The following is a 25472-nucleotide window of genomic DNA, read 5'->3' on the forward strand; positions in this document are numbered from 1 at the left end:
GTTCATGTTTGCTAGGGATTGGGATACCCAAGGTTTTCAACCTTCAGTTTGCCTTTGGTGTTTTCGTAGTGTAAATTATTCCACTCTCCTAAAACATCACTGAAGATCTTTGCAGAACTGCAGAGAAGCCCCTTGATCTTCACAGCCCTTAAGTCTACAGGGAGATTTCAAAGATTTTGCTCTTAGAGCAAAGAAATGGGAGCTGCAAAATGAACTTCATTCCATATTGATTGGTAATGCAAATCAGATGGAATAAAATGGGTATTTGTAAAAGGGAAAGATTACCCAATAATTTCTACCTTTCAACAAACCTGTAACCTGGGTTTTCATGACTGAGTTTAAAAACACCAACCATCATAGAATCACACAATAAAATGGGCCATGAGAGAAAGCAGGGGTGAAAGCAGTAAATAGGAGGAAATACTACAGTAAATTGAGGAAAAACTGGTTTAGTATAAGCAACTACCTGAATTACTAATACAATAACAAGGGAATGAAAGTTGCACTCCTGAGCTTCTGGGAGCAATTGGTCCTTCAACCTCTCCCACCCACTCTTATCCAGCTAAATTATCATCTGCTCCATTTGCCCCTGTCCTAGAAGTGAGGAAAGTAAGTGAACAACTTTCTTTATATTCTCCAAAATGTTTTAATTATTTGAGTTTTGCTGTTTAAAAGAGGGAGTTTTAAGGGCTCTTCCTCAGTTTCACACCCTGTTCTAAGAGCAGGCGGCTGTTTGATAGGCATTTTGGAGCTCTCTTTGGCAGCCCAAACCCCAGCAGGAGAGAAGTAAATGCAAAGGTAGGTTCTTGTATGAATAAAGGCAGGTAAGAGAAGGCACCTTTGTTTTGACTCCTCCACGGAGTCAAAAGGGTCTGGTGGTGACTGCTAATAGTTTGGGTTAGATTTCTGGCCTCTTTCCAGCTTTCCTCAAAATTACTGACAATATTCCCATTCAAAGTTGTGCAATTGATTATCTTGAATGGTTGCAGACTCTCAAAAGGTTAGGGGATGTGAGTGAACTTGAACATAAGGATCTTCCCTGATAAACTCACGAGTGTTTCTATATATTCAGGTAAAGGAATTAACTCCATGGCACTAAGTGGAGTAAACTCAGAACTTTCTATGTATCTTGCTGAAACTTCCCCAAAGCTGTTGCATCTTGTTCTATTCTTTTATTTTTTAAAGTCTTGTGGACTGCAGGTGAGTGGGGAGTGTGTTCCTAGCGCTGGATGTGGCTCTTTCTCCTAGCACAGGTCAGTGAATCCTTAAACTAGGTTGAGAAATAGAATTTATGAATGTGGTGAGCAGAAGAGAAAAGAAAAAAACACAAAACTCCCACCATGACTGGAGGGGACAGAAGAAGGGACTATGTCACTTTGCAGTGGTAAATTACCAAAAGCAAAAACTACCAAAAGTAAAAATTACCAAAGCAGTAGACTCTGCACTTACACTTGCTTCTCTGCTTGCTGCTATTTTCTGCATTTCCTGCAGCTGTCAGAATTAGGAGCTCCTGTGTTGTGATCAGTGAAAGCTTGCTGCCTCAAATGGCCTTCCCTCAATTGATGTTCTGGAGATCCAGTTGTGCTGAGTTTGGAAATTAAAGGAAACTGTTTAATGCAGCAAGATACATTCAAAGTATGTTCAGTATAGAACTAGCAGAGACACCATCTCTTGTGGGATTTGCTGACCTAGAGGCTGTCATGAATTCCCAGTGAAGTCCAGAGCAAGGCTGGCATCAGTATATTGTCTTTATCTAGGCATTCATAACAGAAAGTGATTAAATGCCAGAAGCATTTTCAATCCTGCCTTCTGAGGACTATCTGAGTGAGGTGCTACAACTTTTTGTTTCTTCTGGTATGGGAGGTAGAGGATTGATGGCTCCCTCACTCTTGACTCCTTTTGTAATATCCATGTAGTTTTTGTACTAGAAATTGCCATGTCTGTGGGCCACCTATTTTTTCCCATTCCTTTGTGTCTTTCTAAGAAGAAATTATATAAAATTATGTGGGGTTTTTTTGCCCTGAAATCACATCTGAACTCACTTCAACATCTCCCCTGCCTAAAACCAACAGTAACAACAAAACCCACCAAAAAAGTGACAGAAAAATTTGGATCTTCACAGTTTTCAATTGTCAAATGATGCCTTTGTTACGATTACCAGACTTCAACAAGCTGCTTTTACTGACAGCAGCATCTTTCCTATTGTGACAAAGAAGGATGGCAAAGGCTAATGAATTGTGTCTTACTGAGCAGGGCCTGCAGTTAGGAACTTGATTCCATTAAGAGATCTTTGGAAGAATTTTGGGATACTATATTTCTTGGGAAAAGAACAAAGACTTAATACAGGAAGACAGATGCAAAGCTACAGCTCAATGGTTGTCACCATCTTTTTCTTTTCAAAAATCATCAAAATCTTTGACTCAATGGAGGTAGCTTCCAGACCTCTCTCTTTTTAAATTTTTTTGTCCGATTTTAGAGCTTGTTCCCTCTGTGTGACTCTCTCCCCACGTTCAAGACTGTCAGGGAAAAGCTGTAGATAAGAATATCTGTAAACAGTGCTTTAGTGTCTCCCACACAGCAGTCTGGAACTGCCTCCCCTTGTGTTTCTGAAGGTTCATGGATTTCCCAAATCAGTAGGAGTTTATTGATTTATATGCAGGCAAGCTTGTGTTACTACTTTGGTTACTCTTGTGCTTTTTCCTGGCTACTGCTAATTAGCCTGGCAGATCTTCCAGTGTTGCTTACATGCAGTAGTAAATGAATATAACTTGTATTGAGTTATCACGACATTCTCTCTCCTTTTTTTTTTTTTTTTTTTTTTTTTTGGTATGTTTCTTAAAAGGATAAAAGCCACTTTGAAAACTCTTATCTGAAAAAGGAAAGAGATCCAGATTGTGACCTGATACTCAGATAGTGCAGCCTCCTGCACTTGGACTGTCCCATAGCCTCCTGTCACCTCATGCAGTTCTTCTGGGGTATTCAGGTCAATCCTTTGTTACTGCTTTCCTGTTAGTTACCCTCTGTCTCGTCCTCTCTCAGTTACAATCTTCCCATCTTTCTGACATCTCATTGGGATCCCAGCTCAGGTTAAAGGTTCTTTCTCTCTTCCAAGCTCTCACTCTTCCCTGTGTATACAGATGGGGTTTTTTTCCTCAGTTGCTGTAGGCAGTCTCATCCTCCTGCTTCTTCAGCCTTGCGAGAAACAGAGGAGCCCAGGCTCCCGCTGACCTCGGGCCCACGTGTTGCCTCCCCAGGCTGGAGAGCGCTGGCTTCCCCGGGGCCCTCCGTGCAGGCTGCGAGCCTGGCTGGCTGCGGAACGTTTCCCTTCCTCTGAGCAAAGCCGGGATGCTGCTTTCTCTCGGGAGGTGGCAGCACAGCCAGATGCGATCAGCGAACGCGCTTGGACGCCCGAAACTGCAAAGGGAGGGCAGGGAGGTGGGGCTGGTGTTGGATTCCTTCCGAGGTAGCGCTCCTTAGCTGGGAGCGAGGATTAAGATGGGGAGCACAGGGGTGCTCCTGCATAGCAGGGATAGCTCCAAGCCCTTTCTCGAAGCAGAATGGAATCAGCCCAGCCCACGGTAACATACTGGGATCCCTCTGCCCTGACCGTGCTCCTCTGTATCAGTTGCAGCTGACTGTTAGGTGTGGTGTGGGGCCCGAGATGCCCACTGTGGGGACAGTGTCATTTGCTGAGCCTGCAGGCACAGCCCCAATTGCCTGTTTATCCATGTGTGGGCAAAGGCTCTGCAGGAGTTTGGGCACAGTCAGTAGGTACCGTGGGTATCTGCAAGCACCCACTTTCCTGCAGGCTGCCACAATGGTTGCATGTTACTTGAGCTATCAAGCAGTTTAGGGTAAAACGCCAAGAGAAAGGAAGAGCAACAATCAGTCACCATCCCGTTAAATGCTACAACCTGCTCCTCTCTCAGAACCTCATCTGTTCTTTTTAGCCAGTTTGGAGGCTCCCATTCTGTCATGAGGTTTTAATAATGGATTATTAAACCAGGAGTACTATATGGGGTTTAATGTGACCATCATCAGGAAAACATACACAGAGGTGAGGTGTTTGAGTTTCCACAGAAAGCAAGCACAGTCTGGTCCAAAAATATATGTGATATATGTTAATGTATCCCTTGCTTAATGTACCACTCTGGCTCTGTTCTCTGAATGAAATTTCCCTATGCCAAGCACATTGAATCAACAGGAGATGCTACAGAGCCTTGTGCATAGTTTTGTTGGAAGGTTGTTTGCCTACTTCTTGAACTTTGAGAAAGTTTTGTGGCAAAATGTGGCAAAACCATAGATTCAGTACTGCCCCAACAGTAATTGGTGAATGCTGTCTGTGGGCTTGTGCATCCAAAAGCAAAGGGTGATAGAAATCTCAGTTTAGGCAACTCAAATAATTTTACTAGCATCACAACTGGAGGGCAGCCAGCCAGTCAGCCCTACAGTTCTTTAAAAGGTAATAAAGTACACCTGATTTTTGCTCCTTGGATGGCAAGCACTGACTGGCCACTGGTCCCATACACAAGGTAATTCCTGCTTGGTGCTGCTTATGGCACCTTTGAAGCCATACCTTAAGCAGGCAGCACCGAGAGGGTGAAACAGAGAAAGGCAAGAGAAAACTTGAAGTTTGTAAGCACTTGGAAAGGGCAACCTCCCTTTTCTTCTCCCTCTTTGCTCCTGGAAGTCTTGGAAGGCCCATTCTTACCCTCATGACAATCTCACTCTGAAGAGTGTTGGAAAATGTTGCAATTCTCTTTTGGACCAGCTCTTTTCCTAAGTGACCCAAGTGTCCCAGAAAGATCCTGTCACACTGGAGGACTAGTCATGATAAGTGCTCATCTCCTCTGGGGCTGGCAAACAGAATGCAAACAGCTCAGGCAGTGAGGACTAAGAAAATCCACCTTTCCTGTCTGCATTTTCCTTCTAACTCAGTTCTGGGGGATCCTCCCACTGCCATGTGGATCCCTCTGCCCTGGAGGGACAGTGTATGTTAGTATGGCCCCACCAGGCCTTCTGCCTGCTCCCTGTGCAGGTGCAGGTGCAGGTGCAGAGCCAGGGCTGAAGGCAGCCACCCCTCCAGGAGCAGTCCCACGGCAGTCCAGTCAGGAACACACATCCAGAGAGTGCAAGGATGGAAGAGGGAAGCATTTGAGGCACAAATCCCACATAGGATAATGTTGGTGATTGTAGAAAAATAAACAACAAACCACCCACAGAATGAATATAAAGGAGAAGGACAGTGACCAAAATCCAAGACATTGCTTTTGAAAGGATGGTGGTACATTTCCTTTAGGAAGAGTCTTTGACAACTGGGAGAGAGTTTGTCTCATTTAATTGGGACTACCCATATTCACAGCAGTTGTCACATGTCACCTAGTCTGTCTCCCTGCCTTTTCAATTTAGCAGCCTTCTCTTTTTCCTCCTGTATATCCCAGAGATTTGAAAAATGATCCATTCTTCAAAGCATCCCTGGTAATTTGGACCACAGTGCTATACTTCTTTTGAGACTGATGCCTTTCAAAGCTGCAGCTTTTCTTCCTGCAGCAGCTCCTGACAACCCTCCATAACATATAGCTTAAGAAGGGAAAACAGGTCTGAGGAGACTCACTTTTACTAGGAGGAAAGACATTAGAGATGGCACTAAAATCAACAGAAAACAGATTATTTAAGCAAAGAAGGTAGCTTAGCCCTTTTTATGGAGTGCAGGACTATACTGTCACTAATTTCACTTTGAAAAGTGTACTGGAGATCTCTTAATGCACTTGTAGGTAAAATGTATCTGCATACACAGATCAGTAATATGAATTAAACACAGAGATGCAATATGTGTTCTGTCCTGCACCCTGTTTTCTGTCTTTTTTGTTTTCCTAAGAACACTCCCACCTTTTTAGCAAGACTTAACTGGAGATCTGTGTTGCTACATTGTTTTTGCTGCCAGATAAGGAAAGATAAATCCAGAACACATGACTGCTGGCTCTATGGCTTTACCCCATTGGCAACCACCTCTCCCTGGTGACATCAGCTGAGGTGGGGAGACTACAGTTTGAACTACAGTAGTCACTTGAAGTGAAAATGAATGTTAACATCTCTCTGGTATGTGTATGCCCTAGTCTACATTTTTGATCAACATCCTGGTTTTTTACTGAGAAATGTCCTACTGGAGACGTTGCCATACACATTTAGGAATTAGAGTTACAATTTATGCTTCTATTAATAAGAAATCTTGCAAATTCTGCTTTGAAAAGAGCTATTTTCTTGAAGGTGAAAAGTACTTTCTCACGCACCCAACTCCTGTTTTCAAAATACTCCGTTGCAATAGTCCTGAATATGGAGCAACAGGACAGAAACCTGAATTTGTGCAGCTGCAATTTATAGCAATAGAGATGCCCCATAACCAAGCAGCATCTGGGGAAAGGGGCACTTCAGTGACATGGAAACTTTCCATGTAGGTAATGAGAGGTGTTAAAGGGTGTTCACACAAGGGAGGGCATTTTTCTTTTTCAAACTTCCCTTTATTGTCTGTGCAACTTTCAGGCTCAGCCTGATGCTGAAAATATTTAGATATGTGCATAAATCAGGGCACAAGCGGTACATGTCTTTCAAATATTAATCCCAATCCAAACAATAAAATTATTCCAACACATCCAATGACAGCATCATCTCGTTCTTACTGCAGGTCCCTACTTTGGGTTTAAGTCTATCTGGAGACTGCCCTCACCCCACCCCAGCAAGCCCTGGGTCTCAGGAAAAAGCTGTATGCGCACAGCCAGATGGGTGCAATGGAGCCAGACAAGAACGGTGCTGTTGGGTATTTATGAGAGGCAGAGTACAGATATTGCTTGCCTGTATCTATGCAGAAGAATGGCCTTTTAGTGCCTCTACAAACTCCTCTTCCCACATCCAAGAAGTACAAACGGATTTAGAAGTGGGGGGCTCTGCAGAGAGATCGCATCTCCAGGGACCTGCAAAGCTGGGTGAAATTTCGAGAGCTGCAGTTGTCCGGCTGGGGAGTGCACTGCCCTCAGTTTCCGTATCATGGAGAATCCTACCACTGACCTTGTGGGAAGGAACAGACAGAGGGAGCTCTCAGAACCAGCTCCCGTGCCTGTCGTCTGCATCCTTGCAACAGAACGGGCAAGGCCTGAGCAGCTCTGGCAGCACCTTCAAATCTATGCTGATTGTAACTACTGTAAGCTCAACTCGCACGCCGTAAGGTGCTCGTCCTGTGTCCAGCAATTCCACGTTCTTTTAAAAAGAAACCTGGACTGCGGGAGAACAAAGGGCTACAGCGACAACACCGCCAGGCCCACCTCGCCCTGCCTCGAGTTCGACGGGCGAAAACAAGTTAGAAGTTTATTGAGGCTGAAGCCCGTCACGTGAAGAGGGAGGGGAGGCAAACCGCAGCGGACTGTAGCGAGGCGCGGTGCCTAAAGCCCTCACGCCGCCGGCAGAGCGATGGGGGAACTGCGGCGCGGCCCCGCCCCTGCGGCCGCCCTCAGCAGCGCGCCCACGTGACCGCGCCCTCAGCCCCCGCACCTGCCGGCGCCCTGCGTGAGGGGGCGTGGCCACGCCATGACCCCTCCCAGCGCCCCCCGCCCCTCCGGCCCCCCTGCCCCGCCCTGCCGCGCATGCGCGTGGAGCAGGACGGGCCGATTAACGCACCCAAAATGGCGGCCGCAATGGATGTGGACACCCCCAGCGGAACCAACAGCGGCGCCGGCAAGAAGCGCTTCGAAGTGAAGAAAGTGAGGCCCCGCCGGCGCGCTCCTCCGGCAGCTCCTGGGGGGACGGGGGGGGCTGGGGCCGCCCCCATGCCAGCGAGCGGGACGGAGGAGGGGGAGACTTCCCGCTCCCTTTACGGAGCCGGGCGCCCGGTTCCTCACCGGAGCGGTGGGAGGGGCGGCGCGAGGCCTGCGCGGAGTCCTGGCGTGCGTCCTAGCCAATGGTTGAGGCGGGCCGCCGCACGTGCAGCGGGAACTGGCCAATCAGCGGGCGCGGCTGGCGGGGGCGGGAGCAGCAGCAGGGGCGCCGATGGGGCCGCGCCGGCCGGGGGATGGTGCCCTGGCCGGGGGATGGTGCCCTGCTCGGGGGACGGTGCCCTGCTCGGGGGACGGTGCCCTGGCCGGGGGACGGTGCCCTGGCCGGGGGATGCTGCGCTGCTCGGGGATTGCCCTGCTCGGGGGATGCCCTGCTCGGGGCTCCGCCGCCCGCTCCCCTCTGACGCTGCTTTCCCGACGGGCCTCGGCTACTCCATACCCAGAGCCCCTGGGCAGCTCGGGCCGGCGAGCAGCTCTGGAGCGCTTCCTCCCCCATCACCCCCGGCCGCGGTGGCCCAGCCGCCCGGGCTGCCCCATGTGCTGCGTAAAATACTTTCTGCAAATGGCTGTGGCTGACTTTTTTTCTCCTTCTTATTTAAATCGAGCCATAACGTGTTAGTGAGCAAATGTCCTCATGCCACCCTGGCTTTGCCTCCTCTCTCAGAGCAGCCATAATATCGCTCTCCTGTCCAGTGCCACCAGTTTGTCAGCTGGGTCACAGTGATGGTCCGAGGCTCTTGAGCAGGGTGTAGAGAAGCAGGGCTAGATTGTGTGGGCTTGTACTAAGGTATCATTTGGGAAAAGTGACTTCTAGACTGAATATCAGTTAACATTTCCAGTGATTCCTCCTTTTAGATGAGTTTGTGTGAAATGTAGCTGCCATCAGTGATGATGGAAACCCTGGATCTGTGCAGAAGGAAGTGTTTGGGTGACATAATTGCTTGTCCTTTGGAATTAGGGACAAATATAATGAGAGTGGTAGGAAGTGGCACCATTTATGTGTCAGTGGCATTCCTCCTCCCTGGCCAGGCACCAAGACCTTTGTTGCATGTGTGGCTCAGTACAGGTGAGCGGGCCATCAGAGTAGACCATAATCGGACAAGAGATTAAGTACTGGAGTGTATGGAAGAGATAAGGGTGCTGAGAACTTTTATCTCAGCTGCCTTGAAGTATGGATGAAGTCCATGAGAGATGAATGGGAGGCCAGAAGGCCAGCTAGACTGGAAGTTAGAATTCTGGGAAGAAAAATGAGATCACTACTGGTGTATGTCCTAAAAGATCTGGTAGTATTGTGACTACTTTTTATATCAATACTTGGAACTCAGTGGTCCCTTCTTTAGTGTCCCAAACTGAGGGAAAGCAATGAAAACATTAAGATGGAAATGGAGCAGAGTAGAGAAGATTTACTATAGTACAGTCAGTGCAAATATATACTGAGAACATGTGAGGAGAAAAAAATCTATACTACTTAAGTAGTAAATGAAGATTATCCTGATTACCAATGGATTGCTTTGGGTGTTGAAGGCAGGTTCATTTATTTAATGAGTTTACAGAAGACCTCATTATGCGTTTTGTCTGGAAGAATAAAACGGTTCTATATTTTTCTGCATAGCTTGCCCTAAAATCCTCAAACCCTTCCTCTGAGGTAGCATGGGACAGTCCTATTACTTTTTTATATGTATAAAGTAAGTCTTTGAAAGGTTGATTTGGTAGTACATTGAAATTTTTATATCCAGCCTTGCTGATAGGTTGTTGCTTATTAACCTTTTGTAGGGAAGATTTTTCAGGAGTCAGGGGAGAGTAGCATTAGAGATTTAGTTCTTGACCCCAACTGCTCTGAAGGGTGATTACTAGAAGAACTGCCACAAATAATGGGAATTCCTCTTAACAAAAATGGCATCTGAACTGCTCTTTCTCCAAGGGGCTATTCTTTCCTTCTAGGATTTGGCATGATGCATTGTTGCATCGTTGGATTCCATTGGATCTTGAATAGAAATCTAGATGTTTGCAGTTGTTTCACCAAAAAAAAAAAAGAAGGGTAGGGGGCCTGTGGGAGTTACCTGCTTTTTGAAGTGGGAAGGATCCATTGTGTCTGGGAGGTTTGTGAGGGGAATGTACCCCTGCTTCCTAGTAACCTGAACTCATTATGAGGAATTACTCTGGACTTCTAAGATTTGGGTTTTTTTAAATATCCCAGCTTTTCTATTTCAAAAAGCACATGGCATCTTGAAGAATAGTGAGGATTTGTGTCCAGTGTAAATTGAATCACAGCTGTTTTTCTTTTCTCCCCCTCTCTCCAGTGGAACGCCGTGGCTCTGTGGGCATGGGACATTGTGGTTGATAACTGTGCCATTTGCAGAAACCACATTATGGATCTGTGTAAGTAAATGGGGAGGGACACAGTTTGAACAGCTGAAATTACCCCAGCTGAGGATATAACTCAGCAGAGCTTTCAGTTAGTAACTAATTCTTCTGCTAATCTCTATTTTATGTAATGCAGAAATCTCATAATCTATTTTTGTGACCTCTGTCACCATACTGCTCTTCTTCACCTTTTTCTTGTAAAGGGTAGGATCTCTTGATGCCAGATCAACAGACATGATGCTGCTGAGTGTACTTTGAACACAACAAAGAAAAGGAGTAATAATAAAGAGGAACTGAAATTATTCAGGGTTGACAGGCTTACAAAGAAAGGTATTATATGTCAGATTGGGGAGGTTGCTATGAGTGTCAACTTCTCCATGACACTCATTAAGATGAAGTCTTGTAACACTTTCTGTGTCTGTGTCTGGCAAGGAAAGGCATGGACCAGCAAATTAATTTGACTCCTCATTCTATAAAACTTACCTTGCCTAACTAACTTAGTACTTGTTATAGTAGGGGGAATTTTGTAGCCACCTAGAAAATTATTTGTTCACTTGCAAAGGAGAATAATCAAATTCCAAAATAAAAAGCAATACATTGTTAGTATTGGTTTGATTTTAATTTTTTTCTCTATAATCTTGATGGTTCATTTCTATCATGAAGTATATCTGTATGCATGAAGTCACTGTTTTCAGTCCCTTGGAGTATTGCTAATGAGTACAAACCCATTTTTTTTCCTCAAAAATGTCAAAGTACTGTTGACACCATAACTGTCTATCTTGTTTCAGTCATGAAGGACAGAAGACCTTTCAGCCTACTCCAGAAAGAAATTTGCCTAATTCCTAAAATGTGAGGCTGGTAGAGCCCCCCAAAACAAGCCCAGGTCCAAGGAGAGTGCCTGGGAATGGCCTGTCCTGATCCCATTGGAATAGTTTTGTTGCACTTTGGTTTTATGTGGACACCCTTGGAACCAATACTATTGGCAACTTCCTGTCAATAAGACTGTATGGAAATAAAACACTTGAGAAAAATGAGACTTCAAGTTTATAGGAACAGCTACTGAAGGATGTACCTGATTTTACTTCATATTTAAATAATAATTACAAAATTACTTTCAGAAGCTTTGTTTGGGTGGGTTTTTTGTTTGTTTGTTTGGGATTCTTTTAATAAAGAGAAAAAACACACTGTAACACACTGGTCTGAACGTGGGTTAAGCAGGTTCACTTCTCTTCTTGGGGATAGATATGTTTGTATTTTGAGTCAGTTATTGCCTATCCATGCTTCAGTTTATTCTTGGTTATTAGACAGGGAATGATAACACTAAAAAGAGCAGGGATTATGAAATAAATTGAGGTTCTTTAATGTAAAGATTTCCCCCTTTGAGGTGTCTCTGACCTGTGCTGTCTTGGAAAGAAGTTTCAAAAGAAGGTGGACACTGGACTACTGCTTAGTCTCTCAGGTTTATAATGTATTAGAGAGAAAAGCATTTTGCTGACAGGCAAATGGAATTTCAAAGACTTATTAGAGCATAAGTTGCATTTATAGAATTTACAAATGTATAGAATAAATATATAAAATCCTATAATTCAAGATAATTATTCATGATAAGAGGGATATATTTTAAGATAGGAGATGCTGGTGTGTTTCATTCTATCAATCTGCCTCAAAATTAATTGCACCTTCCATGACAGACCAAATACAGTCTCATATATTTGCCTTTTTTTTTTTTTTATAAATAGCAAATAGGACATATGGGATGAAGGAGAGGTGTGGGGGAGTTGGAAGGAGAATGGACAAATGCTATTTTTGAGTAATAACTTTTGTTTATCAGTTCTTTAAAAAATATTTTTAAAAGCCCTACCAATATGTGTGTGGGGGTTGAGAGTATATAGGAAGATTAGGAAAAACAGTAAAGGAAAAAGGCATAGGTAATTTTTTTTCCTTTTTGTGTTGCTGAAGCATAACATGTTATTAATTGGTATGAGCAATGTTATGAGGAGCCTGGACTGCAAACGACAGACTAAAATTGACAGCATACAGATAGAAGGCATATCTAAATTGGTATTCCGAGATCAGTGTTGGCTCTGGATTTGCTTACTTCCTTGTTACAGATCATTAATGTTGTTTAAAAACCCTTTAATTAGATTTTCAGACATAAGATGTGAAGTGATGGCAAATTGAGAAAAAATTAATAGAATATGCAGAGAAGAACAACACAAGATTAGATTTGATAAAATGCAGGATATAAATGTCTCCCACTCCTAGCGATGAAGAGAAACTTAGAATGGGAAAACATTACAAAAGTGATAAGTAATGCCAGCCATGGTAATGAAAGGTTGTTAATGTTGTAAAGTCAGGCATCAGTGCTAAGGTGTCATGCAGTTCTCCCCATGCATGTGCCTTATGACTGGTAATAATGTGATTCAAAGGATGCCCCTGCCCTCAGTTTGGTCTGTATTCAGTGGACAGAAGGGATGAGTAGGTTTTCAGTGTTTTAGTTTCATTCTTCTCTGGAAAGACACAGGTTCTGTTTAGATTTTACTTTAGATTTTCTTCAAAGGCTTGCTCTCTGCTGCTGTCACTGCAACATGGTAAATTGGGGAGTGTTAACAGTGTGTTTAGTATATTGGATTATCTTCTGGTCTAAAATGTGTAATGTCTTATTACAATAAGATGACCAGTATAGCTTTGAACTGTGTAAAATGTGCCATCAAAATGCTGTCCCCTAGCTTTGATGGTAACATGCCAAGTACTCTGAATCCAGCTTCACAAAGATAGATATGTTGCATAGAATCCAGAGAAAAATCTCAGGATGTTTATTAGATGGAATGGGTTTGGATTTATTTTTTGATGTGTAAATATACAGGTGATTTCTGCAATAGAAAATGCATAGGAAGTGGGCTGGTTCTTACAATGCCAAGATTCAGAAGCTGCCATTATATAACATACATTTCCACAATTCCCTGAGTTGAAATGCTTCCATTGCATCTTTCACAATTCTTTGCAGGTATTTCAGGTTTTAGCTGTCTCTTTCTGTCCTCACCTACAGATACTCTGTCAAAAGCAAGGCAACAGAAGAGTCATTCAGTATTCCTCCAGTACCTGTTACTATCTCGCTCTTACAACTTCTTTTGGGTCAGCAGATGGTAAATAGCTTCTCTTTCTTTCAGGAGCCAGGATCATCAGCTTTCATTCTAGGATGGAGATTGTCCATGTGTTAAATTTATTTTTTATTTGTTGATATATTTTCCTTTTCTGAAATGAAGAAAGCAGGAGACCAGAAAGTGCTTCAGCTTTTGGGAGGCCCTTTTTTGGCAGTCAAAGGTAGCAGTGCTGGCAGTAGTCTCCAGTGAGTTTGATGAGGGAGCTAAACCTGGGTGTCTTGTTGGAAGGGTTTTCCATCACCACCAGAGAACTCCTCCTCGGGCACTTCCACAAAAGTCCTCTTAAACTTTTGGGACTGTCATGCTTTAGACTGTCAGTGGAAGTTTAGGTTTGTCAGTGAAAGTTTCAGTAACACTGAAATGAATGGCAGTGGTGCTTGTTTTCCCTACCTAAACCATCTTTCTTCCTTCTTACTCCCAGGCAAAATAGAGAGTCCTTTAAATCCTGAAAATTAAAAATTGTGTTCATGCAGCTCTAATGTTAGGGCCTCTTAGAGAGACAAAAAAAAGGCAAAATGACATAAAAAATGGGCTAGATGGGCTTCATGTCTAATATGCCCAATATTTTGTTTCTAGCAGCGAAAGAGAAGAAACAAGATAAGCATATTGTGTGCTGGACTATTTTCCTTGCTTTTAGCATAGGCTTTCTGAGTTAAACTTTGCTTGCTTCTTGACTTTTTTCCTTTAGATTAATTTCCTCATCTTTTCCTACAACTCTTCTTCTCATCATGATCTGTTACTGTTACACTGACCAGATATTTAAAAGTTAACATACTGTGCCCCATGACCATGAGTCCATACTGCAGTAACAGTGAAATTGTTGCAAAGATCTCAGGTGTAGAATTTTATACAAGTATCCAAAGTAATTGAAGTTCTTCGAGGGTCTTGAGCATCTTCCATATTCTCAATCAGATTTAGTTTTATTGCTGTATGTATTGAAAGATTTGGGAATTAAGACTGAAGTACTGGATTTTGTTTTCTTCTATAGCGAGGCAAAGGATTGAGCTTTGGACTTGCTGCTGTGGTATATCATGTCTTTGATGTAAGCCATATGATAAATACAGGTTCACTCAAATCTTGCAGAACAGCTGTTGTTACTGAGTTTCTTTAGACATCACTCTTGTTTTGAGTAGTTCCTCATGACCAAGGTCAATTGACATCTCTTGCATCTCAGAAAAAATGGGATTTTTTTTTTATTTTGTGCACCTCCACACCTGAAAAGCGTGAAAATGGAAAAAGGGAAGAATGGGACAGAACAAGTAGAGATCACATTTTTCAGCCAAACCTATGGGGTTTGGAAGTTTTTAAATCTTTAATTGGTGAATCAAATTTCTTTTCCTCTAAGTATATTCAAGCGCACAAAGAGTGAACAGAGAATTGGAGCTCGTTCAGACATCTTCTTTGCCAGGGGAAAAAAAAAAATCTGCAAAACAAGAAAGCAGCAAGCCTGTGTATTGAGTTCTAAGCTGATCATCTATTAGCAGATCTTTTTAAATCATTTGGGCTTGACTCCTAAAAAAGGCATCCTTTAATAAGAAGTAAAATGTTAGTCTTATAGGTTTGTGCTGCTCATGGTGGAGGAGTTGCAAAAATCTTTTTTTCTTCTGAAGTTTATTCCTGAACTGGAGCAGAAGTGATTTGTTCAGGCCTTAGAATGGAGAACTGACTTGTAGGATTTATGTTCTCAGTGTTGTTCTTCTTACCTCACTCTTTTTCAGCTCCTTCATCTACACTATCTGACACAAAAGCCCAAAACATAACCCAAACTCATAAAAAGTTAGGGTTGAGGATCCTCCTGGGTACTCAGCCCCAAGGTATAAAATGTCCAAACCATACTGTATTTCCTAGCTAAACCATACTGTATTTCCTATTGTGGATATTTGGGATGTACTTACCTTTCACAAGACTATACAATAAAGACAGGCAAGCTCCAGCATTACATGAGCAAATTAATTTGCAAATAAAGTACATAGTGGCTGACAGGAACATATAAGAAGTTGTATTGAGAGAAACCTGGATAAGAAGTTTAAGTAAACTTACTGTCAACTCATCATCAAAAGACATCTCTGTGAACACAAGAGGAAAAAATTAAAATCTTTATCCTTGAAATTTGGACAACAAACACATGTTGCCAGCAGATGAGTTATATATTCTTGCCCTCTGGAACTTTGGAATACTAAAAAAGTAGAGGAAGGAGGAAATCAGGATTAAGAATGTTTTGATATGATACTTTTGAAAAAACAGTGCGCATTAAACCATAGCTCTTGATACTTTCTGGTGTGTTAAACACCACAAAAGAGCTCCTCCTCCCCTGCCTACATTTGCTATTATGAAGGAATCTACCAGTTAGTACATGTGCATGTACATCTTCAACTGCTGTGTGTATTTGTTCCATCTTTGTTTCCACAGGCATAGAATGTCAAGCCAACCAAGCATCGGCTACCTCTGAGGAGTGCACAGTTGCATGGGGTGTCTGCAATGTAAGGAAAACTTCTGTTGTGGAGCTTGTGTCGGGTGATGCTATCTTCCTTTTTTGAAGATGTGGGACAGAATCAGTTCTGTAGCATGTTTCACATAATCCACCAGAAATAAGAATTTTAAAGTCCTTATGTTTGCTAGAATGTAGAAAAGAGAGAGAGAAAAAAGTGAAAGATGGAGAGATGTAATAAGACAAAGAAGCAAAGGGAGGAAGATAAGCCTTAATATATATATTTTTTTTTTTTAAAGGAATAATAGAACTTTCATTCTGAGCATGATTTTCCTGATCATGGTTTGCCTAGGAGTTGCACCTTTTCCTTTGCCCCACTAATAGGATAACTTGGATGTCAGCCTGTTTGATTTGTCTGTGTGCAGGCTAATTCAAAGAGTCATTCTGGGGTAACCAGATGATTTCCTTCCAGTTTTGGGGGAAGATCAAATCAATTGGTCCCACTCCAAGTTAACTCCAAACTTGAATACCTCTTACCTAGCCTGGGCCTGAGTTGGAAAATAATCTATTCCATAGTGGAATAACTTCCTGATCCTCAATCCTATCTTTACTGTGCTATGGGATTGAGTTAACATGATAATGCTGGAACAGCACCATAAATGTTGCAATTCTGTCTGCAGAGGACAAGGGCAAAATTTTAAACCATGTCAGGATATTCTAATGTCAAAATTATGTTGTTGTGTGTGAGAGTGACCACAAGTGGAATGTTGGTTTTAAGTAGCTGTATGGGGTAAGAGAACAGTTGCCCTTACCCAATACATAAATGAGGGGGGTTTTTTTCTAATTTTGCAAATTCCTTTTTATTCAGGCTCTGTTATCTCCTGCAAACTGACAGAAAGCTTCCTTCAGCATGTATACATTCATGTCATCCCTGCTACTCACTCTGAAATCTTCTCCTTTCTTTCTGATTATGCTTCTTATCAGCATCTGCTCTGCCAATTTTGGCAGCTGCTAAAACTCTGCACTCCCTCCTTCATTAGAAGTCAGTCAGTTGCCACTGTATGCACTGTGGAACAGGCTCCCTGCTGCCGTTTCACTAATGTTTCCTCCTCTCTGAAAATGTGGATTAATTCCTTGGTGTTTATCAGCTAATTGACTGATCAGTCGTCCCCTCCTTTGCCTGCAAACTCTCTTCTTCCTGTGATGCTTTCAGTGGTAGTTTTTGCATTGAGTGCATTCATACACTCTGAAATGATGTGATCTTGTCTTCCAGCACGCTTTCCACTTCCACTGCATCTCTCGCTGGCTCAAAACTCGCCAAGTATGTCCTCTGGACAACAGGGAATGGGAGTTCCAAAAGTACGTATCCTGCCCAGATTGCAAGGTGAAAAGTCCACTTGTCCTGTAAATATAAATGATCAGTATCAGATTGATGTGTCTGAGGGCATGGTTGCTGTTCAGAGAGGTTCTTTCCTTAGTCACCTGGTTCTAAGTGAGCTCTGAAGGGAGTCCAAGCAGCTGTGGGCTATGTAGGAGCTGTTAAAAAGTAGTGATTTCTACTGACATTCTCTCTAAAGAATGGAGAGCAGGAGAGAAATGTAATTAGCTAGAAGTAGAGTCTCAGGTGAATAGTGTGCTGCTGCAAGAGCAGTTTGAGTTTAGAGGATGACCTGAATTCAGCTGCTTGGGTTCCAAAGTATTACTGCTGAGGTGCCAGGGATCTTATTGGGTTCCTTTGTGATCTTGATGATTTGTTTTATAACTCTGATAGCCTCAGAGATTAATACAGCTGATTTCCTAGCATCTGGAAATCAAGTGTTCATGTAGCCATTCCTGCAGCTTTGGCCCATTTATTTGTAATTGCTGTATTGTTTGTTTTATAATGTTTTTTAAAGGTTTCCTGTCAAGAATAGTAGTAGGAGATCCAAGATTGGCTTTTTGAGGGATAGTCATATTTTGAGAGGTAATTGTCCATTGAGAATAGTTAGGAAGTTTGCCTATCACTTCCTTCATTCTGCACCATTGGTCTAGTAATCTTAACTGTAGATTGTCCCTCTCCCCACTCACTTTAAAAAAAAAAATTCTTGTCAGAATCCAGACTGAAAAAAACCAAAACAGGTATTATAACTGTTGAGGACTGTGTCTGGGCTCTGGTAGACAGTTGTGCAAATCATCATTGACATGACAACTGAAGTACCATAGTTTTGATATTAAGATGTTTTCCTGAACACACACTGAAAACTGAGTCCATGTTGTTCGGCTCATCACTTCAAATTGCATGGGCAGCATGATGAGAAACAGAGACATGAATCAATATTTTCTGATTTGTGCTGAGTCTGGGGCTGTGACAAATTTTGGTCTTGCTTTATGCCAGGTATATTTGAAGTGGGATTCAGGGCAAAAGATGACTGATACCGAGATCTCTCCACATGGGCTCTCTTCTAACTGGGTAGATTTTTAGGGGAAGTGAAATGTGGAGGACTTCTAAGATTTCCTTAACAGTATTTCACCCATTTATATGTTAATTATGCTGTGGTAGAATGAAAATGAATCCACCCAGACCAGCACTCCTATGAATTGTAATTTTTAAAGGAGCATTAACATATTATCTATTTACAGGTATGGACACTAGAGAGATGGTCCCACGCTTCTTGTTATGTCATCGAACTCAGTTGTTCTTGTCACCATGGGTTTGTTTTAGTGACTTGGAAAGTCAGTAATGTATACAATTCTTCTCTCATGCTAATTTCTTCCTATTGTATACCATTGAATAAAGTCTTGCTGGAGCTTCCTGTCGAAGTTTTTTGTCTTGTGTTCAGGAGCAGGCAGTCAGAGCATGAGGGGGGAGAATTATCTGCAGACCTGGGACTTAAACTAAGCTTAACTCTTTAGCTGGGGAGTGCTTCTTTTTTGCTGTGCCAGGCTTTTGACTGTGAGTTTGGTTCTACTCCCACACAAATGAGAACCACACCTTTGGCTCGCTGAGGTTGGTGTTGAGCTCCATTGTGTAGTGCAGTGGGTGCAGGACATGGCCTGGCTAAGAGTAGTTTATGCAAATAGCTTTTTGTGTGGACATGCTTTATTAGGGCAGAGTTCAAATGATGATCTATACAATTAGGGGTTGTGTCATCATTGGAAACTATTCTCTCACTTCTACTCTTGAGTTTGACTAGACCACCTTCCCCGTAGATGAAATTTTCACTAACTTCCCAGTTCCAGCTGTTTAGCTTTGGGGAATAGAAATGGGATGTCACTTTTTGTCAGTGTTCATAAAGTGCTTTCATGTGTTGAGTGAAAGTAAACGCAGGAAATTCATGTGCTAGATTGGCTGGAAAGCTAAAAGTAAGCAGTATATAAGCAAACCAAGTCTTTATTTGCTTTCTAGTGCTATTTTTCCCAGTTCAAGTCCAACTGGCCAAAAATCATTCCTTTGAAAACTACATAATGTTCTGTTTGATGTCTCCTCTGCCAAATGGCCCGGTATCCTTACTGAATCAAATTTTGCCCTCTATGTCAACAGCCTCAGCAGATGCTGGGAACTGAAACAGCATCCAAGAAATTCTTCCTGCTACGAAAGGCTGCCTCTTTATGTCAGCAGTGTTAGACATGGTAGATTTCTGTCCTTGACTGTTCATGATGCCATCTTTGGATGCCATTTTTTTTGCTAGTTACTAAGGATGGGAAATTTGATAGCTGATGTTAAACATTGGTGTACTGTAGTGATAGGGGCTAAAGATGGCCATTGAGACAACCAAAACTTGCAGTTTTCTGTAATTGCTGGGGTTTTCTCTAATCTGCAGCAAGCAAATGTCAGGATTATTTTATCAGTTGATGTCATTGCTCTGAAATGATACAGCTCACTGTTTTCCACCCTTAATAAGAAAACAGGAACAAGTAGGACTAGAAGAGTTTATAGCTAGACAGTTTATTTACCATGTTTCTTGGTAAAAAGTTTATCCTGGATTTGTCAGGTAGTTTTGGTGGTGGAGGCAGGAAGGGAACAGAAGAGGAGGGGGAAGATGATCTCAACAGTGGTCAAAGTATTCACCCAGGCAACAGGGTATCCAGGTTAAATGCCATTCCGTGAAATTTGAACTCCTATTTAATGTCCTGTCGAGATGAGGGAAATGTCAGATGACCCTGGTCTTGATTGTCCATATTGTTTGCAGTGTTTGGTTTTTCAGGACCTGGTACCCAGATGCTCACCAATTTATATCCTTGAGAACTTTTTTTTGGGTCCAGCTACATAGTTCTGATTCATCCCTCTTTCATCTGTGCATATTGCCCTGGGCATATTTGTTTTAGCTGGGGACAGAAACGTTTTCCTCTCCTCTGTGGCTTTGTGTGCATTTGCTTAAGGCTGTGCCTGCAGAAAGACAAGGGGATTTGGTGTTTTTTATTGTCTTTTTTTTTTATTGTACCCTCCAAATGGCTGGCTACAGGCACTCTCCCCTAAACACCCTTTGAAACTCTGCTCTACTGCAGTGCGTAAAACTCTGTTAAATTTGATTTCAGATTGCTTTTGTAGTGTCTGTACCAAACATGGTTTTCCCAAATGGAAAAATACAGAGTGTAAAGCACCAAGTGCTTACATGCCCAGGAAAGAAAATCCTTTTTCATCTGCTGCTGGCTGCAGTGGCCCTGCTGCCACTTCCCCTGCTGCACAGGTGATGGGCCATGGCTGCTGCAGCACAGGGCTGCCTGCAGCTCTGTTTTCTGTAGTGCATTGAGGCTTGTGTTTGGAGAGACAAGGAAAAGCTTCAGAGAGAAGCTCTGTGGCACAGGCAGCACCAGGTGAAGGTACAAGAGATCTCTTTTATCCAAGGGCACAAAGTGCTCCATTTCCTCAGGGAATGTTTGCTTGCTCAGGCTGGTCTCCCTCTGTCCTAACTTACTGTTCAGCCTCTCCACCTCTGCTAGATGTGGGAGAAAGCCATTTATTCCCACTGCCTTTTTTCCTGTAGCAACGACCATTTTTTGACTACAGCTTCTCCTTATTGCAAAATGCAGAGAGCTTCTTGGGGAGGAAGGAGGACTAGGGCACATTTCTAAGTATCATGTGGGGAAGATAGGTGCACAAGGGAGAAAAGACCATGTCAGTGCCATTTGCCCTTCCTGTAAACGGAGAATGCATTTGAACTGTGGATTTGAAAATAAAATCAGGAGAGAATGACAGTTAAAACTGCAGAGAACAGTGTATCCTGCAGCTGCCTGGCTTAGAGAAAAACAAATCACTGGTAGACCTGCTGTGGAGCAGAAGGTAACTTGACTTTTCTGATTCTTTCTACAAGTCTGTCAGCTGAAGCAGGCTGCATTGCTGAGCAGCCCATGGCAGAGAGCAGCCAAAATGACCAGACAGTGACTTCCTTCTCTGCCTTTTGCAAAGGAGACAATGAGCTGCAGGTGCTGCATGGCATTGGCTGTGTCTCGTGTGCTAAATCCCTCAGTGGTCTTGCTTTAAGATGCCAGAATCAGGACAATGTGACGCCAGGATGACACAGCACATTGGGCTGCGTGGAAGTAGGAGGGGATGGATCGAATTTTCCTGTCAAAATCACTACAGACTGTACATTTAAAAAATGCCAGGCTGTCAGGAGTCTGCTGGTTGAAAAATGCCTGATGTCTGAGAAAAATGGCTGAAGCTTCAACCAGTTTTCCAGATTTGTAGCAACACTCTATGGAGCCACAGTCAGATAAGGAGGGAGTATCTGTGGAGATGCGGCTGTTTGGGCTGGGATGAGGAAGCTTTGCAATTGCTTTGTGTGGTTTTGTGCAAATATCCCTTGCAGGGGAGCCCCATTTGGTGCTCCCACTTCTCTATGATCAGGTGTGATGGTGAAACCCCAACCACACGTGAGAAAATACACCTTTGAGTGTGGCGTTGTCTATGTGCAGGTAAGAAAGGGGCCTGCAGCTGTCATCCTTCTCCCACCATCTCCTCCTACAGAAACTAATGGCATCCCCAAGTGGTCTGGGGCCATGTAAGAGGAGTTGATGTGAAGATGAGCAAAGCAGCACTGGTGGTGTGTGAGCTGCAGCAAAACCTGTGAGGCAGAGAGCTGAGCTTCCAGGAGGGGACCACCCACTCAGGAAGATCTGCACTATTTCTAAAAAACTGCCTCCTCCAAAGGCATCAGGGCAGAGAATGGCAGTAACACCACTTCCCTGACTGACTCTGCCTTGAGTTTCATTCCTTGAGTTAAAAGGAGCAGCCAGGAATGGGGTGGGGGGGGAAGATAACTCAGAGAGGGGCAGAGGCAGAGACCAAGACTAAGTCTCTGTGTTGCTCCCATTGTCAGGCAGGCAAGGAGGTGTTCTGGAAGATGGGGCCCACCCTTGATGAAGAACACAAGCTCGTCCCTTTGTCAATGTGGGGGTGATCTCCCATTGCATTTGGGCAGCAAGAATGTGGTGCTGTCATGGAACAGCAGAAAGGCACTTGCAAGGTGTGGAGTTGATGCCTGTGAAGTGTTGCGTGGCCAGCACGCTGCCAGCACTTTCCTGGACCGCCATGAGCTCCCATCCTTCTGCCCTGTGTCGGCTGCTTTGCTATCCAACAAGGGGATGAGCTCCTTGGCACTGTAGGAGGAGACACAGGCACCCCAGCTTGCTCACCCCAGCCTGGGTGACAGCCATCACTGCCTAGAGATTCCCAGGCCATGGCTGGAGAAGAGGAGGAGGTGACACTGCTGAGGGTATTTTCCTAATGCAGGTTCCTCTGGGGGCTGGAGGGGAAGAGGAGGATGGGTGTAGAGAAACATCCTTTGTCTCCCTGCTTTGCTCACCACCTTCTCCCCACAAAACCTGTGGGAAGAGCGAGCTCTTCTTGCCTGCTTTTGCTTTTCCTCACAAGCTCCCTCTGCCCATATTGCTGCTGGGTTAATCTGCTGTGAGGAAACACCATTCCCCATCACAGGCTCCATACATTGCTCAGTTTTCCTCCCCAGTGCAGCAGGCTTTACAGTAAGCCTGTTATTGCTCACCACAGGACACCTTGGTGCATGGATGGTTTCCACATGCCCCTCACCCCACCACCACCCTCTCCCCATTCCCTGCTGCTCTGTTCCCTTACGCTGGTCTGTTCTCTGTTCTCCTCTTTTATTTCCCCTTTCTCTGATATGGTTCCCATGGAGATCCAAGGTACCAGTGGTGCCCTTCCTCTGCAGCCTGAGGGAGGGGGTTAGTTCGGTGATTTTGGGCTCACCTGGGCTGACATTGGATTCAGTCCCAGAAGTCAAGGTGCTGCAAGTTCCGTTTTGTCTCTCTGCTACTTGACTCCTTCACAACAACAGGGCATTGGCTTGTTCTTTCCCTTTTTTAGCAGCTTTCCAGCCTCTCCATTGGACACAGAAAGGGTACCCCTTGCCAGGTCTTTGAATCCTGTGCCGTACCCAGCAATGGTCCTGTTTGCAAAAGCAAAAGAAAAAAAAAAAAAAGCATTTGAGGTTTGATTTGAAAGTCCATTGGAAATTAGCACCAACTGATTTTGGAGAAGCTGAATCTGAGTGTGGGGATGCACCACTGCCTGTTGCCTTGAAGAATTTACCCACTCCACTGCAGCAGTCTGGAATTTGCCTGTTTGCTGCCTTTTCTTTACATATGACTGTGAATATGGCTCCATCACCTGATTTCTTTGTCCTTGCATGAAAGGTGAGTCGTGACCTCACTGCTCCAACATATAAACCAGGAACACAGCAGAGCACTTTCCTCTGGAAAGGAATCAGATGTACCAGCATGGTAGGTATCAAAACTCAGGATGGGAATGCAAAGTGCCAGTGTTCTGATGGTGCACTTGAGAATGTGTGCTTTTCTTCTGATTGTGCTGTTCTTACTCTCCATGTCCTCTTCATCTTCCTGTGCTGGATCTCAAATTGATGCTTATTTGCTGGGAAGGGGATTAAAGGAAATTTTCTTCTCTTGAGGTACAGCCTGCCTAATATCCTTTTCATCCTCCTTCCTCTCCCATGTCCTAGAAGACGCTATTTTCAATGCAGATGAAAAAGGGCATTCATCTTCTGTCCACTCACAGAGAGAAGTGATATGCTGTTGGAGCAGTCTCTTCATCACAGTTGTATTGGATGCATTGAAATTAATAATTTTGATATTTTAGACATGAAACATTATGATTTTTTAATGAAAAACATGGGCTTGGATGTTTTATGTGCTCCTCCCCCTTCCCACCCTTCACCAAGTGTCAGTATTGTGGATTTTTGGAGGCATGTTATTGCCAAAATCCACCCCACAGCTGCAGCCTTTTCTGTAAAACATAAGTTCAGTTTTGTATGGTTTTAGTGTACAAGTCATTATCCTTGTCACAAAACCCTTTTACTCATATTTGGTTTTGGGGATGAGAGATGGCTCCAGGTGCCAAGGCTCTCATGTCCCACTGCTCCATGCAGAGTGAGTGGCCATCCATCTCTCTGCTTAACTAAGTTGAGACCAAACATTTTAATACTGATAGATCACTGATCTGTGCAATTTTCAGAGATTGAAGTCTACAAAGCAGGACAACAGCTCTGCAAGGATTGTCCTGAGCCTCTGGTTTCTACAGAAACCTTCAAAGACTCCCTAAAGGGACTTGTGTGAGAATCAACACAAAGTTGTTCTCACAGTGGATATTTTGTCCTTATGGTGGATATTTTGCGTGTCTCTTGGTGCCACTGTGTGCTTTTCCAGTGAGGCAGTAAGATGGCAAAAAGTGTTGCTCCCAGGTAGGAGGCAAAATTAGATACCCTTTCTTTTTTGAGCCATTTTAGGACAGATGTAATTTTATCCATGGGGAATCTTCTTGAGATGTTTCAGGTAAACATGAATCCCAATGAGTCTATTGGACACAACTTCCAGGAGGGTAAAATTCAGAAAGCAGAAAGGCCCATGCTGGATTTGCTTCAGGTGGTTTTTACCTATTTCCCAGACCTTGTTCCCATGCCCCCTGATGTAAAACATGAGCCTCAGCTTCATTTCAGACAATAGTCAGCTGATGATAAACCCAAACCACGTTATCTTTTTGGTCCAGGCACCACCCACCTTTCAAACCTGAGATGCTCCTTCTGCTCCCATATTACATACGACATCTCTCTCAAAAATTGGTTTTAGTGTTTCTGCAACCACTGTGCTCATGCAATATTTCTGTCCCGGGTTGTGACTACCTCCACCACCTCACTGACATGGCTCATCTTGCTTACAGCTGGAGACCTCCAAGGGGCAGGATGGCATCCCGGGGAGAGGGAGACAACAAATCCTCAAAATCACAAGCAACTGCAACATTTGTGCTGCAAACCACTGTTAGAACCTCAGCCATTACTTGTTTTGTGGCCCTTTCCTCACCTGTGCTGTAGGTTGCATTGGCAGAATGGAGCTACAGGTGATGATGGTGGGCCTGGATTTGAGACCACTGTTGATCAGCCATCTACTGAAGCACTAACAGGAGCTCCTGGAAGATGAGGCAGCCTCATTTACTTTCTCCTTTCCCACTTCTCTTCTGGAATCAGCATACCAGTTTGGGCTCACTCCCTTGAGTGCATTGCCAAGCTCTTTGAACTGTCTATAACTGTAGTATCTTCATTAGTGCTTAATAATCCCTGGTCATCTCTGAGCAGCAGCCCACGAAGATGTCATGCCTCTGACAGGAGGCACCTGTGGCCAGGCCTCTCTGTTGTGGCAGCACGTGCTCATCAGAGCTTTGCACACAGA

General features: G+C 43.7%; 1 protein-coding gene across 2 annotated transcripts; it reads left to right on the forward strand.

Moving 5' to 3' along the window:
- Positions 1-7606: 7606 nt before the first annotated feature.
- On the forward strand, positions 7607-18578 carry RBX1 (ring-box 1). Of its 2 annotated transcripts, none has more exons than XM_063154601.1 (5): positions 7607-7751; positions 10124-10202; positions 15761-15831; positions 17053-17138; positions 18399-18578. In XM_063154601.1, exons 1-5 carry the CDS (start codon positions 7635-7637, stop codon positions 18409-18411), a joined length of 366 nt encoding a protein of 121 aa, XP_063010671.1. In that variant the 5' UTR covers positions 7607-7634; the 3' UTR covers positions 18412-18578. The 2 variants fall into 2 exon arrangements, with proteins under 2 accessions (XP_063010671.1, XP_063010672.1); XM_063154602.1 differs by lacking the exon at positions 7607-7751 and adding an exon at positions 8440-8889.
- Positions 18579-25472: the final 6894 nt, after the last annotated feature.

The sequence above is a fragment of the Melospiza melodia genome, chromosome 4, assembly GCF_035770615.1.
Source record: "Melospiza melodia melodia isolate bMelMel2 chromosome 4, bMelMel2.pri, whole genome shotgun sequence".
NCBI classification, from domain to species: Eukaryota; Metazoa; Chordata; class Aves; order Passeriformes; family Passerellidae; genus Melospiza; species Melospiza melodia.

Coding starts and splice junctions, on each gene's coding strand:
- RBX1 (XM_063154601.1), top strand. CDS start 7,635: ATGCGCGTGGAGCAGGACGGGCCGATTAACGCACCCAAAATGGCGGCC. Junction 10,203..15,760: donor AAACCACATTATGGATCTGT/GTAAGTAAATGG, acceptor TTGTTTCCACAG/GCATAGAATGTCAAGCCAAC. Junction 15,832..17,052: donor TTGCATGGGGTGTCTGCAAT/GTAAGGAAAACT, acceptor CTTGTCTTCCAG/CACGCTTTCCACTTCCACTG.